At 38.1% G+C, this 14,881-nt stretch overlaps 1 protein-coding gene across 10 annotated transcripts in view; it reads left to right on the forward strand.

Annotated features, from left to right (window-relative positions):
* The window catches only part of PKHD1 (PKHD1 ciliary IPT domain containing fibrocystin/polyductin), a 416,955-nt gene that overhangs the window by 288,481 nt on the left and 113,593 nt on the right, over positions 1 to 14,881 (forward strand). For all 10 annotated transcript variants that reach the window (XR_006532025.2, XM_044776842.2, XM_044776843.2 and 7 more), the window contains 5 exons: positions 7,277 to 7,431; positions 8,811 to 8,963; positions 11,044 to 11,922; positions 12,606 to 12,774; positions 14,356 to 14,513. Coding sequence is in view for 9 of the 10 variants with exons in the window: in XM_044776842.2 (XP_044632777.2) it covers positions 7,277 to 7,431; positions 8,811 to 8,963; positions 11,044 to 11,922; positions 12,606 to 12,774; positions 14,356 to 14,513 (1,514 nt within the window). In the remaining variant the exon portion in view is untranslated. The remainder of the gene's footprint in view (positions 1 to 7,276; positions 7,432 to 8,810; positions 8,964 to 11,043; positions 11,923 to 12,605; positions 12,775 to 14,355; positions 14,514 to 14,881) is intronic.

Genomic DNA, 14,881 nt, shown 5'->3' on the forward strand with positions numbered 1-14,881 from the left:
CCATCAAATCCAGCAAGGTGAGATCAGCACAGGATTAACCGAACTGAAGACCTTATTCAAACTATTTCTTTAAACATTGATCTACAATCTTCCTTATGGTAAGTCAGTTTAATAAGTCTTTCTAAGATATTGTTATGGGAACCTCTTTATGAACTTTCACCAGGAGAATTAGAGATCTGAATTTATTTGTATTTCATTGATTTATTTTATGAAGAATGTTAGAGTGAAATCTTCAGAGGAAAATTTCATGTTAACCTTGTAAACTTAGAATCATTTCTTACACTACCAACTGAAGCTTAGCAGGATATTTTAAAAACTTATTCTCCTGTGTTCTCTTTTATTATATAAAGCTATCTCTAAATTAAATTACTCTTTATTGTTGCTTGCTTCAGTTGACTTTTAGGAAGACTGGTGAACAAAAATATTGGGTTTCTTGGATTTCAGATAAGTCGAGAGAAGTTATACTTAGATTTAAAGAAATATATTTTTTACTCATTACAAGTATGAAGTATATTTTTTTACTGTGACTCTTTTAAGGGTGAACATGTTTTCTTTGAAATTAGATGGTTATTTTATCACTCTTATGATAAAGGTTTTAGATTTTATCCTGGTCATTAGAAGATTTTAAACAGGGCAGGGGAGGGTGCAATTTATGTTTTAATTTGATTTATGCTGTACGGAGAATTGGCTGCTAATGAGGACAAAAAAGGAAGCAGGGAGACTAACTGTGAAGATGTTGCAATAACATTGCCATCTTTCAGGTGACTTATGCTGGTGGCTTAGATTAGGGTGGTAGTGATGGAGGAAGAAAGAAGTAGTTAAATGCACTTTGAAGACAGAGGCCGCAGGATTAGCTGATGGATTGGCAAACGAGAAAGAAGGATCAAAGATCCCTGTAGAACTTTTGACCTGAGCAACTGCGTGAGGAGTGGTGTAATTTACTGAGAAGACAGAAACTGGGAGAAGAGTGGGTTTATGGGGAACCTTCCTCAAAGGGTCTTGTGTTTTTCTTATTCCTTACCTCATTTACTTTTTTAGAGAAAGACTATATAAAGCATTATCCACTCTCTTCATTCTGCTATTTTCTGTCTCTCAAGCGATTTATTAGTTTATTCTGTTATTTATAAGGAAATACCCTGAACTAAAGAGGAAATTAAGTCATTTGTTACCTCAACTTTTTCCCCAGGACCCAGGCCTTTAATTCTAATGTCATTGATTATATCTATCCTGTTATCTCCTATAGCAAATTAGTGATGGTGTCCTTTGGATATACTTTGTTTGGAATATTTCTAATTCCTCTCCTTTCTGCTACATTCTCACTTCAGCTCTTCACACATGGCTCTCTAACAACCTTTGTATTGGTTCCCTAAATACTTGGTAAATGAAAGAAAGGGGTCAGAATTACCCTTGCTTCTCCTCTTTGCCTTTACACTTCCTACTTGTCCTAGTCCTGGTGGTCTAGTGGTTAAAATTCGGCTATCTCACCATTGCAGCCTGGCTGGTTTCCTGGTCAGGGAACCACACCAACCATCTGTTGGTTGTCGTACTGTGACGGCTGCATGTTGCTGTGATGCTGAAAGCTATGCCACCAGTATTTCAAATACCAGCAGGGTCACCTGTGTTGGATAGGTCTCAGAGGAGCTTGCAGACTAGACTGAATAGGAGGAAGGACTTGGCCACCACATCCGAAAAAACTAGCCGTGAAAACCCTGTGTATAGCAGTAGAGCGTTGTCTCATGGAGATCAAGATGGTGAGAGGATGGTGCAAAAAGACTGGGCAGGGTTCCCCTCACAGGGTCACTAGGAGTCGGATTCCGCTCAATAGCACTAACAAACTTATCCTTAAAGATCCCATCATATCTCCCACAAGACTTTCAATCTCCTCTCCAGCGCACACTGGTTTTCCCACCATCTGAACCACTCTAGCACGTGATTTTCTAATTTATAATTTTAGTGACAATATGCTTCCTAGTCCCTAGTAGTAAGCTGCTTAAGGTATATATGGCTTGTTCCTCCAAGTGGCTTCTACAGGAGAGGAAAAATATTGTTTTTTATTGATTCGGTATATTACTTAGCATCTAGTCCACAACAGAACATAGAGAAGACTTTCAATAAATACCTTCTGTGTTGATTAATGTGTCTTTTCTGTAAATCAGAACTTACTGAGCCTTTTGGCTTGATGGCATGCTGTCTAATAAACAAGAATCTTGAATTTAATTTCAAAAATGACTAATTTATTTTGTTTAAAAACGACTGTAATTTATTTTGTTTATTACTCAAACCTCATCATTGTACTATAACAATTTAGTTCAAGTATTAGAAACTAGAGTTGGTGGCCTTATTCATTTTTTGGCTGGAATTCAGGATCACATATGCAGCCTCCAAAAGAAGATGATTCCTCTGGCCCAATGAATCAGCAGGTCCTACTCTCAGATCGGCTGTTGTGTCCATGCTGGAAAAAGGCATATGAGTTAGGAAGGGAGGATGGAAATAGTATTCAAGGATGAAAAACAGCTTGAGCTTTGTGGGCAGGTGGACTAAAATAGTTCTAATTGTGCAATTAACTAAATATATAATCTTGGGTAAATTATCCCCTCTGAGCCTCAGTCTCTTTTTGTATAATGTGCGAATAATAATGCCAGCTAATAGAATAGTTATAAGGATTAAGTGAATTAATGTGCATAAAGTGCCTAGCCCAGTTTCTGGCATAAAGTAAGCCCCAAGACATGGTAGTTATTGTGGTAATCAGGATTCTTTTAGTTGAAAGTAAAGTAACTTTTCTTAATTTATTTGGGAGATCGTGCCAGGCCCTCCCCCCACCTCTCCTCTTTCTCTATTTCAACCTCATTTCTTTCTTCTGAAGAGGATTTTCTGTACTCTACAGGGTGCAAGAGACCCCAGAACTGATGAACTTTTCCCAGCTTTAACACCAGGGAGGAAATTACTCTTTCCCCTTAGTTTCAATTCACAAGTCCCAGTGACGATGACATCAGCCAATAACACTACTGTTGTATAATTAAAATTTGCTCAGAGAGTAGAACTTAAATATTCTCACCAAAAAAAAAAAAAAAAAGTGGTAAATATGTGAGGTGATGGGTGTGTTAATTAACTTGATGGGGAGAATTGCTTCCCACTGTATGTGTATATCAAATCATCAGTGCACACCTTAAATATCTTACAATTTTATTTGTCAATTCAAACACAAATTTGCCAAAACACTGACAAAAACAATAAAGCTGAAAACAAAAATCTAGTGGAAGGATTTTGACAAACAAAGGCAGATTGGATCCCTTGCCTGCCCTTTGGGAAAAGGTTTGTGGGACTATAAATCTACAGTTCTTGCTAGGACCACTTCATTAGTGTGCTGGCTGAGGAGAGCAGTTCTCAGGAGAGATGTGGTGGATTTCCTGGAATGAAGGAGAAAGGAAGTCAGGTAGACAGATAACTGACATCTACGACAGCTGTTCTTATTGTCATCATCACTATCAACGTCATCGTAGGATTCAGTTTGATACCTTGTGTAGTCCAGTGTGGTCCTCAGTATGTTTCAGTGGCACTGACAAAAAATAAAATTTGAACTGAAATTAAAAAAAAAATTTTCAATGTTAGTAGAGTTCAGAAGTCTATGGCCCCCCCCATTCCTGTGGGAAAAGCATTTTGGAATCTGGACACTCTGAGCCTGTGGTCAAATAAAGCTATTATCATTAAGACCTCTCCAAGTTTAGTTAACAAATTCATTGAAGTTGTCGGTGTTTATATATAAATGTCTTATACATGGTTGTAAACTTTTTAAATCAAATTTGAAAGCATTTTTTTTGTTCTTTGTAATTATGTTCTTTTGACCAAAAGTATTATATTTTCTCTAAACAAGATAAAATGTTCATGCCAAAATAAAGGAAACTGTGATGATATTTTATGTTTTTATAAAAGTTATCTTTGATGAGACTTTTGAAGTAATTATTCATGGTTTCCTCTCTCTTCTCATATGGTTTCCATTTAGGTCCCGTTGTGTTGCAAACAGCTCTTCTAATTTTTTGTTTATTTATTGTTTTAGGTGTGTTTTGCTCGGAACAGCGAGGGTCTCTCCTCACCCCTGTAGCTATAGTACTCTTATTACTGTTAATCAGACACATGGAATACAGCTGGGATTCAAACAGTCCTTAAGCTAGGACTTTTTGAAATGGTTGAAGGGTTGTCACAATAGTGGAAGATTGCGATGGGAAGTGTGGATTTTGGAATTTAAGGAAAACTGATACTTGACTAGCAGAACCCTATAGGTTATTGATACTGGGACCACCGTTTTGTCTGAAGTTACCACTGTTGCTATGTGGACATAGAAGTGGAAGAGGCCATGCTCCCTTGCCATCTGTGTATGGTCCTTATGAGGCATAGAATCCCAAGTCTTAAGAAGTATAGAGGAGAGAGAGGTGGTCGTGAACATGTAAGGTTTTGGAAGCCTTAATGGAAAAGGTCAGTTTAAGTTTATTGATGTTTTGAGTATAAAGTTCTTTTGAGTATAAAGTTCAGACTATTAATTTCAATAATTCCTTTTTCTCGTTGCCTAGAACATTGGTATGTGCTATGGGATTTACATAGCTAGGCAGTCATATTTTCATTAAATATTAACTAACAATATCAAAGTTGAATAGCCACAGAAGAGACGAGTACAGAATCAGTTACAGGGCAATATTATGTATTATGTCAAATTTACAGCAGAACAGAAATGGGGATTGGGTGTTCAGTGGAGAAGAGCCTCCCATGGGAAGACTTCTTGAAGCCAAAGGAACTCCAGTCAGTTTTTAAGAATGAGTAGACGGAAGGGCAGAGTAAGGGCCTGATATTTTAAGTGACAGATAAGAAACACAGAGCTGTTTCTTGGGAGAGTGAGCAGATTCATCTGGCTAGAGCAGAAGACTTATGTGAGGAAGTTAAGGAATGAGGTCTTATTTGTTTTAGTTTACATTAGAGTTCACTCTTTGTGTTGTACGTTCTATGGGTTTGACAAACGTGTAATAACATGTATCCATCCTTATTGTATCATACAAAATAGTTTCACTGCCCTAAAAATCCCCTGTGCTTCACAGGAAATAAGTTTTATCTCATTTCAGAGGGAACTTTTCAGAACGTTATGGTCACTTATTGTCTGAAAAATTTTATTCGGCAATATAAACAATAATAAAAAGATTATCCAGGTAATATGAGCTATAAAGGAAAGGATTAATTTTAATTATGCTGCCAATTGACTTTGGTGTGACTGTTATACCAATAGCCTTATTTTTTTTTAAGTATTTTTTTCTTACTATGATATACTACCTGTTAAGTTCGAAAATTTAGAGTTAAGTGAAAATCACTACTAAACCTACTATCCATAGATGGGCTAATGTTTTAACATGCATCTTTCTTGTCTTCTGTTTTCTGTGTATGCATTATTTTTATTTAAAAAACAAATGGGACATATTGTTTTATATCCTGCTTTTTCAATCAATACGTCATAAACAGAATTCTTTGTAATTCATGCTCAGCTACAATGCACTTTTTAAATGCCAAATAGTATTTTATGGTATGGGTCATAGACTTTTCATAATTTCATGGATTATCATGATATCCTTATGAAATGTGGGAGTATTGCTTTTTATTACCATTTAGCAGGTGAAGAACTAAGAACCAGACAAGTAGGGTGATGTTATTTCATGGAAAGAACTTGGACTTGATCAGGAGTCTTCCTTTGTCCTAAATTAACCTCTGACTCATTCAGTTATCTAATCTTTTTTTTAAAATTAATTAATTAATTTATTTTCGGATATACATCATGTTTCGAATTTTGTGTACATTGCATCATGTTCACCACCCGAAAACTAATTATAGTCCATCCCCTCACATGTGAGCCTAATCACCCCTTTTGCCCTCCCCCCGTCCCCCTAGTTACCTAATCTTTAGTGTTGTCATTTAATCTTTCTGGATCTTAGTTTCCCTACCTTTAAAGATAGTAGTTACTTTAATATCCTGTAACTGTGGTTTTCTAGGATGTCATAGCAAATTGAGACCAAAGGTAACACTCAAGTCTTTCGTTAAAATTGCATCAATTGACTATAGTCTTTTTCTCTCTCTCTTTCTCTCTCTCTCTAACCTCTGATGCACAGATTTGAATTCATTGCAATCTTTGGTTCATAACAGATTCATACCATTGGCACATGAATGACCCCCTTTAATTTGTTTGTTTCTTTTTGTTGTTGTTAATACTCTATACTAAACATCTGTGAATTCCCCACCCACACAGTAGACTCTTTAAGGATGTATACTAATCAAAATCTAAGTTGTCACTTTCTTAACACAAATGACATATGTTTTATTTACCACTATGTCTGTAGCATCTACTGTAGAGTCTGGTGCATACCAGTTGCTCAATCAACATTTACTGCTAGAGGAGAATCTATTGTCAAAGCTTGTTAAAATTTGGACATTAGTAAAAGAGGCAGGTAATTAAAATAAACTTATGCTATTGGCATTGGTAATCACTATGAATGGAGAATAAAGCAGACATATTCACTAGGAGAAGCTAGGCAGCAGTGAAAGAATGAACAAAAATTTTTTAAGTGTGAGTTAAAAAAAATGAACAAACTCATTGTTTCATATTATGATGAAAGCACAATGCTTGTAACATAGCACACTCAAGGAATGTATGCCTTTAGTCCCCACAGTAATGCTGGGATGTTAATAAATATTGTTACTTTTCAAATGAAGATATAAAACTCAGAGAAGTTAAGTGACTTCTCAAAGTCATATAGCTGGTAAGTGCAACTCTAGGATTCGAACTGTGTCTGTCTGACCATGACGGTATGAGCCTTAATGCATGATGATAAATTGTCTGAAAAGGGTATTATAGATCTTCAGAAAATTTGAGAAAAGATCCCTTCTGAAATACCTTTGTTAGTCAAACTGTTTCCCAATCAAGGAGGAAAATTTCCATCTTAGGAAAACATGTGTCGATGGCATATACTAAACTCTGGAATTTTACTCTTTCTTGTTCCTTTGTCTTGTACTTCATGGCCACAGAATATCTTTGCTATTCCTGTATTGTACACAGATAAGCCAGAAGGTTGATTCCATTATCATTCAACTTTTCTCAAAAGCCTTTGTTTCTGTCTTGACTTGGTATTTCTTCTTCAGTCTCTCTGGTGGGATTGTTGGTTGAGTGGATTTCCTTTTCTCTCTGGAGTTAGTGGGTGATCTGTGTCGCACTGCCAGTATGCTTGATGCCATCTTTATACTGTTACAGAATTATAGTAGAAGATGCAGTGGATTGGCGACCCCATGACAAAATCGTCCTTAGCTCCTCTTCTTATGAGCCTCACGAAACAGAGGTCCTCACTGTGAAAGAAGTCAAGGGCCACCATGTTAGGCTCCATGAACGGCTCAAACACCGGCACATTGGTAAGGCTTTGGTTTGTTGGTTAAGGAAAGTGAGTGAGTCCAGAAGGATGTGTTCAGCAACCTACCTGAGGACCCTGGATCCAATCGCCACTCAGAGGGGATGGATAATACTTTACTGCTGTCCTAAACTCATCCTAGAAGGCTCTATCTCTATTCATTCATTAATTTTATTGCCTAATTTTAAGAGAATACTTAGACAAGAAAGAGGTTTTTTTTTTGCTTTTTATTTATAATGGCAAGTCCAGAAGCAAGCAGAAGGTTTAAGAATGTTGTTCAAGGTCACTGGACATTTTCACGGTTAAGCCAGAATAAACCTCATGGGAGCTGAGTTTCCAGTTCATTTCCTAGCACATTGAATCACACAATCACTGAGAATGTGGTAGTTATTGTAAATAATGACTTCTTTTTCCATACTTAGGAATGTGTCCTTCCTGACATGAAATTCATTTATGTATTGACTACTACTACTCCAAAAAAAAAAAAAAAAAAAGCCAAGTATCTCCCCCCCGCAAAATGTACTGAATACCTTTTATGCACTATACACAGTTAAAATGCATTGCATGTAAATAATAAATAACCATAAGTTTCCTGGTTCGGTCTAATAAATACATTTAACCCAGGAAATAGAGCTAATAAGTAATAAAACATGGAAATAGAGGAGTCAGGGAATATCATTTCGTCTCTGACAAGTGAGAGGGAAATACATGTTTTCAACAGGAGTATATATAGAATAGTTCTAAATCATAGTTCCAAGGGTGATTTCTTTTTTAAAAAATGGCAGAGAAGAGAGAAATCTTCAGCAATCCTTGCCAGTAACATGCATGGTGAAATGCAAATGGGAGGGCAGTGAAACACACCAGCAAGGGGCTTCTGTTCCCACAGCTGAGGAGGCTCCTTCAGGCAGTGGCGAGCTGGAGACCCACCACGAGATGATGCTGTTCCTGCTCTTTGTCCCTTTACTCACCCATTGCTGTCACCGCCTCAGTTGATCTGGGATTCCTCCCTCTCACAAAAGAGGTGCACAGACAATGTACCATCCAATGCTGAAGACTCACACTGATGAATTTAAGGAAGGTTGGAAACCCCACTAATTGAACAGCTCTGCCCTGATGTCGCTGTCCCAGTAGCCACAGTTATTGAGGAGAAATGAATTCTTGCTCAAATACTCTCACTCTGATCCCAAAGAGAGACAAGTGAATGGGCTTTTCATTTCTCAGCTGACATTTGTGGAGAGTGCCCGAGGAAAAGCAGACCTCAATGTTGGTAGGACTTCCAAGGGGAAAGGAGTGTTTTCATTTGTTAGGTTCGCTGGGTCCCCGGCTGGCAATTTCCAAAATGAGTTTTTAAAGTTTTTCTTTCCCCAACTCCTGTTGCCCCAGGAAACGTCCATGTCATGGAGGATGGCCGATACATTCGTTTGGCTGCTGAGGTTGGACTTTTGACCCGAAATATACAAATCCAGTCTGATACATCATGCAAGGGGCGCCTGCGTGTGGGGTCTTTCAGGAAGTCCAGCAGGGAAGAATTTTCAGGTAAATGAAATTTTAAGTTACTAAGCATTACCCCTTGGAGCCTATTCAACTGGGACACTCAGAAATTCCAACTGTGAGAATTTTCATTTATAAAACAAAACGTTCCAATTAGATGGCTCCCTTTGTGCTCTGAGAAGCTATGAATTTCAGTTCTAATCTGTGCTTAATTATCAGTGTGATGTTAAAATAATATACTAGCGATCAGAACATAAGCACATTTTTACCTCAAAGAAAACATTTTCAGCAGATGTGAAATTTCCTCCGCTTTGAAATTATAGATGATTTAATGACCACTTGAATTTTATCTCTTTCCTGAATTTCTATTACTCTTTCCCAGTAGCGTGCTATATCTGACGGCAGACCTCAGCTCATGCTATAAATTAATAGCGTAAATTTAAATAAAAATGATTTCCATATTCTAGACTACTTTAAGCATCAGTTCAAGCTCTCTCCTTTCTTTCAAGCTTTAGCTTTTTTGGAATGCTGTGAAATTATTTGATTTGTACCTTATTTCTTAAACTTATGTTCCTTAAGTATTATCCCAAAGTTGTTTTCCTAGTCAAATAAATTTGGGAAAGACTATCACTGTGGCTCTACCTTAGAAAGTCATTGTGTAAATGAATATGATAAAGTCTCTGAGAAGGTGTGAAATAAAGGATCTAGCCATTTCCCAAATATATTGAGCAGGGAACGCTTTTTTTTGGCACATCTGTTTCACCAGTCTGGTAAAGGGCAATGTTTGGACCTCAAATCAAAAGTCGGGGTTTCTATTCCATAAAACAAGGTCTTCCTCCATAAGTTCTAGCTCCCTCAGTTCTCAACAGAAGTGATTTTGTCCTCCCCCCCGTCACCCAAGAACATTTGGCAATATCTTGGGGGAGCTTCTGGCATCTGGTGAGTAGATGCTAAACCTCTTACAATGCATGGGATGGCCTCCCACAAGAAAGGGTTATCTAGTCCAAAATGTCAATAGTGTTGAGGTTGAGAAACCATGCTCCGGGAGACCCAGACAAAGGCTGAGTTCTGGTCTTGTAGAAATGAGACTACCCTGCAGTCCAAATGAAATTCCCAATAAGACAAAATAATTCACTATCCTCTCCCGACATAAAATATGTAGAAAATATTGTGGTGAAAATGAAACAGAGAATATAATGTGGCTAGGATAAACATACAGAAAAGATTTATAGGGCATTTAAAATAATTTTAAAAATATGTTATTGCCTCTATCCTGTCTTAATCAAGAAGCATTATTGAACGTCATGTTCCGGGACATAAATTGAGCAGAAGTACGTTTTATACTTATATCACCCATAGTCTTAAGAAATGCTTGAGGGAAGGCCCGGTGGTGCAGCAGTTAGGGTCGCACGTTCTGCTTTGGCAGCCCAGGGTTCACCAGTTCGGATGCCGGGAGCAGACATGGCACCGCTTGGCAAGCCATGCTGTGGTAGGCATCCCACATATAAAGTAGAGGAAGATGGGCACAGATGTTAGCTCAGGGCCAGTCTTCCTCAGCAAAAAGAGGAGAATTGGCAGTAGATGTTAGCTCAGGGCTAATCTTCCTCAAAAAAAAAAAAAGAAAGAAAGAAATACTTGAAATATTTTATAGAATTGGCCCTTGTATTCCTTCATGCAGTATCTTTGTGTGGACCTTTTCACATGGGGTCACTGAGACACAGAATGGGAGACATGACTTTGAGGCGAGTGGTCAGAACTCATATTCCTTTCATTCTTATCCACTTCCTAGACCCAGCCCTACAGACAAAAGCACAGAATCTTTAAGCTGGCCGTGCTCATGCTTAGAGCCCATCTTTTTTCTCTCTCTCTCGTTTCCTCTCTCCCCATTTTGTCACCGGACACTTCCAACTGCAAATGAAACCTTTTCAGGCATTATGTGATATTTCTAATGATTCATATTTTTTTAGTGACATTCACTGGCGTGAAATACCATGATGGTGCTGAGAATAAACTATTCCATTTTAATGAAAAATATGCATATCCTGATGCCAATAAAATGACCATCCTTTGGCCTTTTGTGGGGAAGAAGAAAGTACCTGATGAGATACATTTTGTTTGTTTGCAGGGGTCCTTCAACTGTCAAATGTGGAAATTCAGAACTTTGGGTCACCATTGTACTCATCCATTGAACTCACCAATGTGTCAGCAGGATCCTGGATTATATCTTCTACTCTGCACCAAAGCTGCAGTGGGGGCATTCATGCAGTTGCCAGTCATGGGATCATTTTAAATGACAATATAGTGTTTCGCACAGCTGGCCATGGCATTGATTTGGAAGGTCAGGCCTATTCTCTCTCTAATAACCTTGTGGTTCTGATGACACAGTCAGCATGGTCCACTGTTTGGGTGGCAGGAATCAAAGTGAACCGGGCAAAGGACATCAACCTCCGTGGCAATGTTGTGGCAGGATCAGAGAGGCTTGGCTTTCACATCCGAGGCCACAGATGTTCCTCTCCTGAAGCCCTTTGGTCTGACAATGTGGCTCACTCAAGCCTTCATGGCCTTCATTTCTATCAGGAAAGTGGACTTGACAACTGTACTGGTATCTCTGGCTTTTTGGCTTTCAAGAACTTTGACTATGGTGCCATGCTACATGTGGAGAACAGTGTGGAGATGGAGAACATCACTCTGGTAGACAATGCTGTTGGTCTTTTGGCAGTAGTATATGTGTCATCTGTTCCACAGAGTTCCATTGGAAACGTACAGATTGTGCTTAGGAATTCAGTCATTGTGGCCACCAGCTCCTCTTTTGACTGCATTCAGGACAGAATTAAACCTTGCTCTGCCAACTCGACATCAACAGATCGAGCTCCTTCCAACCCAAAAGGGGGTCGAATTGGTATTCTGTGGCCTGCATTCACCTCAGAACCAAATCAGTGGCCTCAGGAGCCATGGCACAAAGTGAGGAATGGCCATTCAGTTTCAGGAATCATGAAACTTCAAGGTAGGATGCTTGGACTTCTCCAGACAACAGAATGTCATACATCTGTGCATAGAATTTTAATAGCATTCTGAAATTACATCAGCAAAAGGGTATAGGGAAATGTAGTGTTTACTGTTCAGTTGACCACTGCTGGTATTGATAACCACTGTGGCGGTTTATAATGACAGTGCATGATTCCTCTAAAAAGTCACATGTTGAAGAGCTTTCACAGCAATTATTTAATTTAATTATGTGATGATTCTCTCAAGTAGGTGTTATTTTTCTATTATACAAAGAAGAAACTGAGATGCAGAAATTTGACCTCACTGAGTTTATTTAGTAGTTGGTGGGGCAGCCAGGCTTAAAATCAAAGTTATACCACAACCTACAGTTCAATCTGCTATCAGATCTCTTTTATACTGTTGTATTCTCTCCCCACTGGATCTTGATCAAATCTTTGATGAAAAGTATTGCTCTTAAGACGTTAATATGTTGGAATGTTCTTCTATTTTGCGTACAATGTCAGGTCCTGAAGAATTACAGATGTATGAAGTCAACATTTATGTGAACTCCTGGAACTACCCTGGATAGCTTAAACTAACTCCTGGACATACATTAGTACAAGAATATGTAGTTGGGTAGTCTGTATTGGTGGTTGATAGTTTACATGATCTAATGTTACAATATCTTAAAATTTTTTTCAGACGTCACCTTTTCTAGTTTTGTGAAGAGTTGCTATAGTGATGACCTAGATGTCTGCATTCTGCCCAATGCAGAGAACGTGGGAATCATGCACCCAATAACAGCAGAGAGGACCAGGATGCTAAAGATCAAAGATAAAAACAAGTTCTACTTTCCTCCTTTACAAACCAGGTGCCAGTTTTAGTATTTATAATAAGCTATACTTATGAAGTATTTGGAAATTCTTCAAATCCTTAAGCATGTTTTAAAAAAATAAAATTATCAATGGGAATAGAAGTAAGTCCTGCTGGAAAAGTAGGGTAGATTGATTGAATGTCCTAATTCTTTACCCCTCCATGTTTATTCCCTTTGATGTATGATTGTTGCAATCTCTCTCACTAAAGAGGCAGAGGGTACTTCTCTCCCTTGGATCTGGGCTCAGCCATGTGACCTTCTCCGGCTAATAAAAGGAGCAGAAGTGATGGAGTGCAAGTTTTATTGATATTGTTTTATTGTTTTGTCTTTACTAGAGCTATTTCTTTGGTATGTTTTCAATCACTGGAAAATATTGACCCCAATTCTTAAATCTTTCATGGAGTGTGGTGTCACTAGTCTTCAGAAGGAAGCCTGGGAGCCCTTGTAGGAACCAGTGGGTAGAAGGAGACCATGTCAGCTGTCAGGAATCCCTGAACTGAACGATGTGGCTTAGCAGATATTGGCGGTCAGACCAGATCATATGTTTAAGAACTACTCTAGCTCAAGAACTATAGTTTTATTCAAAGATCTGAAAGCTAGCTAACGAATTTTGGGCCATAAAAAGGAGAGGGAAAGTTGGGAGCAAAGATAATGGGTTACGTTTTCTTTCCCACAACATTGGCAAACTCCTTTAATTGGAAGAAAAGAATCAAGAAAAATCACCCTAATTAAAAAGTTTATGTGTTTGGCCCAATACCAATCTCTTTTTGATGGCTTTCCCTGAGCCACTTTTGGTGCCTGAACATTATTAGGTATGTAATTTGTGTTATTCTGTCATTTTTCTTCTACTGTCCAACTTTCCTTATGTTCATGTCTTACCTATGGGCTGAAATAGTTTTAACGCTAAATGATATTAGCATCTGATTCTTTGTACTGTACCTGGTTGGCATAAAATAAATATTTAATATTATTACTGAAGGTACCTAAAAGTATTAGACCAGGGGAAATCAAATAAGTTCTCTATAAATCAATGTTAGAATTGTCCATAACTTGTTTATAAACCCTGCCTGACTCTAAATTCTGGAAGTCTGGGAACCATATCTATATTTATCACCATTGTATTTCCCAACCTGTAAGTAGTAGGTTTTATACAGATATTTGTTGAATGAGATTATCTATTTTTACCTTGTTTGTGTATAACACAAATATAATTGATATTTATAGTGATAATATTAAATTACTGCAAGGCCCCAAAGTTCCATAAAGAAATGATGACATTATATTCAGTAGATATTAGAATTAGGAGCATTTTATTATATCCCGCATCTTAGAAAATTAGCAGTCTAAGTAAAGATTATATATCCAGATATCCAGAATATTTGTTTAATAAGGATGTCTTTCTTCTTGACCATATAATTGGGAAATAACATTTTCTATAGAGTTTTATTTCATATTTATGTAACATTATTAATATAAAATCCTGTTGAATTTATTTTTCATAAGGTCAGTACTACCAACATGTTTTCTTTTTGCTGCTTGTCATCAAATGAGAGAGTTGCTTTCTGTCTGTCTTCACAGGAAAGATTTAGGAATACTGGTCTGCCCTGAATTGGATTGTGAAAGCCCAAGAAAGTATCTCTTTAAGGATCTGGATGGGAGAGCCCTGGGTTTGCCTCCACCAGTTTCTGTATTTCCTAAAATCGAGGCTGAATGGACTGGGTCCTTCTTCAACACAGGTCAGTCACATTTGAACTCGAAGCCTCCAGTAGAGGGAGCAGGCATGTGAAGGAGCTGGTTTGGCTGGGTTGTCTAGTGGGAACAGAATGTCCTGGAGAAGAACTGAGTTATAGAGTTGGAGTCTGTGCTAATATGCTGCTCAACTCACCTGTATCACTGGAATGTTGAGTGATGAGGAGATGTCGTGACATCACTGTTGTGCTTTCCAAGAGATTGCCTGTGACTATGTCAAAGGCACAGGTTCCCAATACCCAGCTCTGTGTGCAAGTGAGGAGGACAGTCACCTAACTAGCTCGGTCGCCTAGGCCTGAAGCAGGGCTGAGTGCTCAGCGTTTCACAGTGTCTGCCATGGAACCAGCTCCTCTGG

Source organism: Equus asinus, chromosome 8 (genome assembly GCF_041296235.1).
Source record: "Equus asinus isolate D_3611 breed Donkey chromosome 8, EquAss-T2T_v2, whole genome shotgun sequence".
NCBI classification, from domain to species: domain Eukaryota; kingdom Metazoa; phylum Chordata; class Mammalia; order Perissodactyla; family Equidae; genus Equus; species Equus asinus.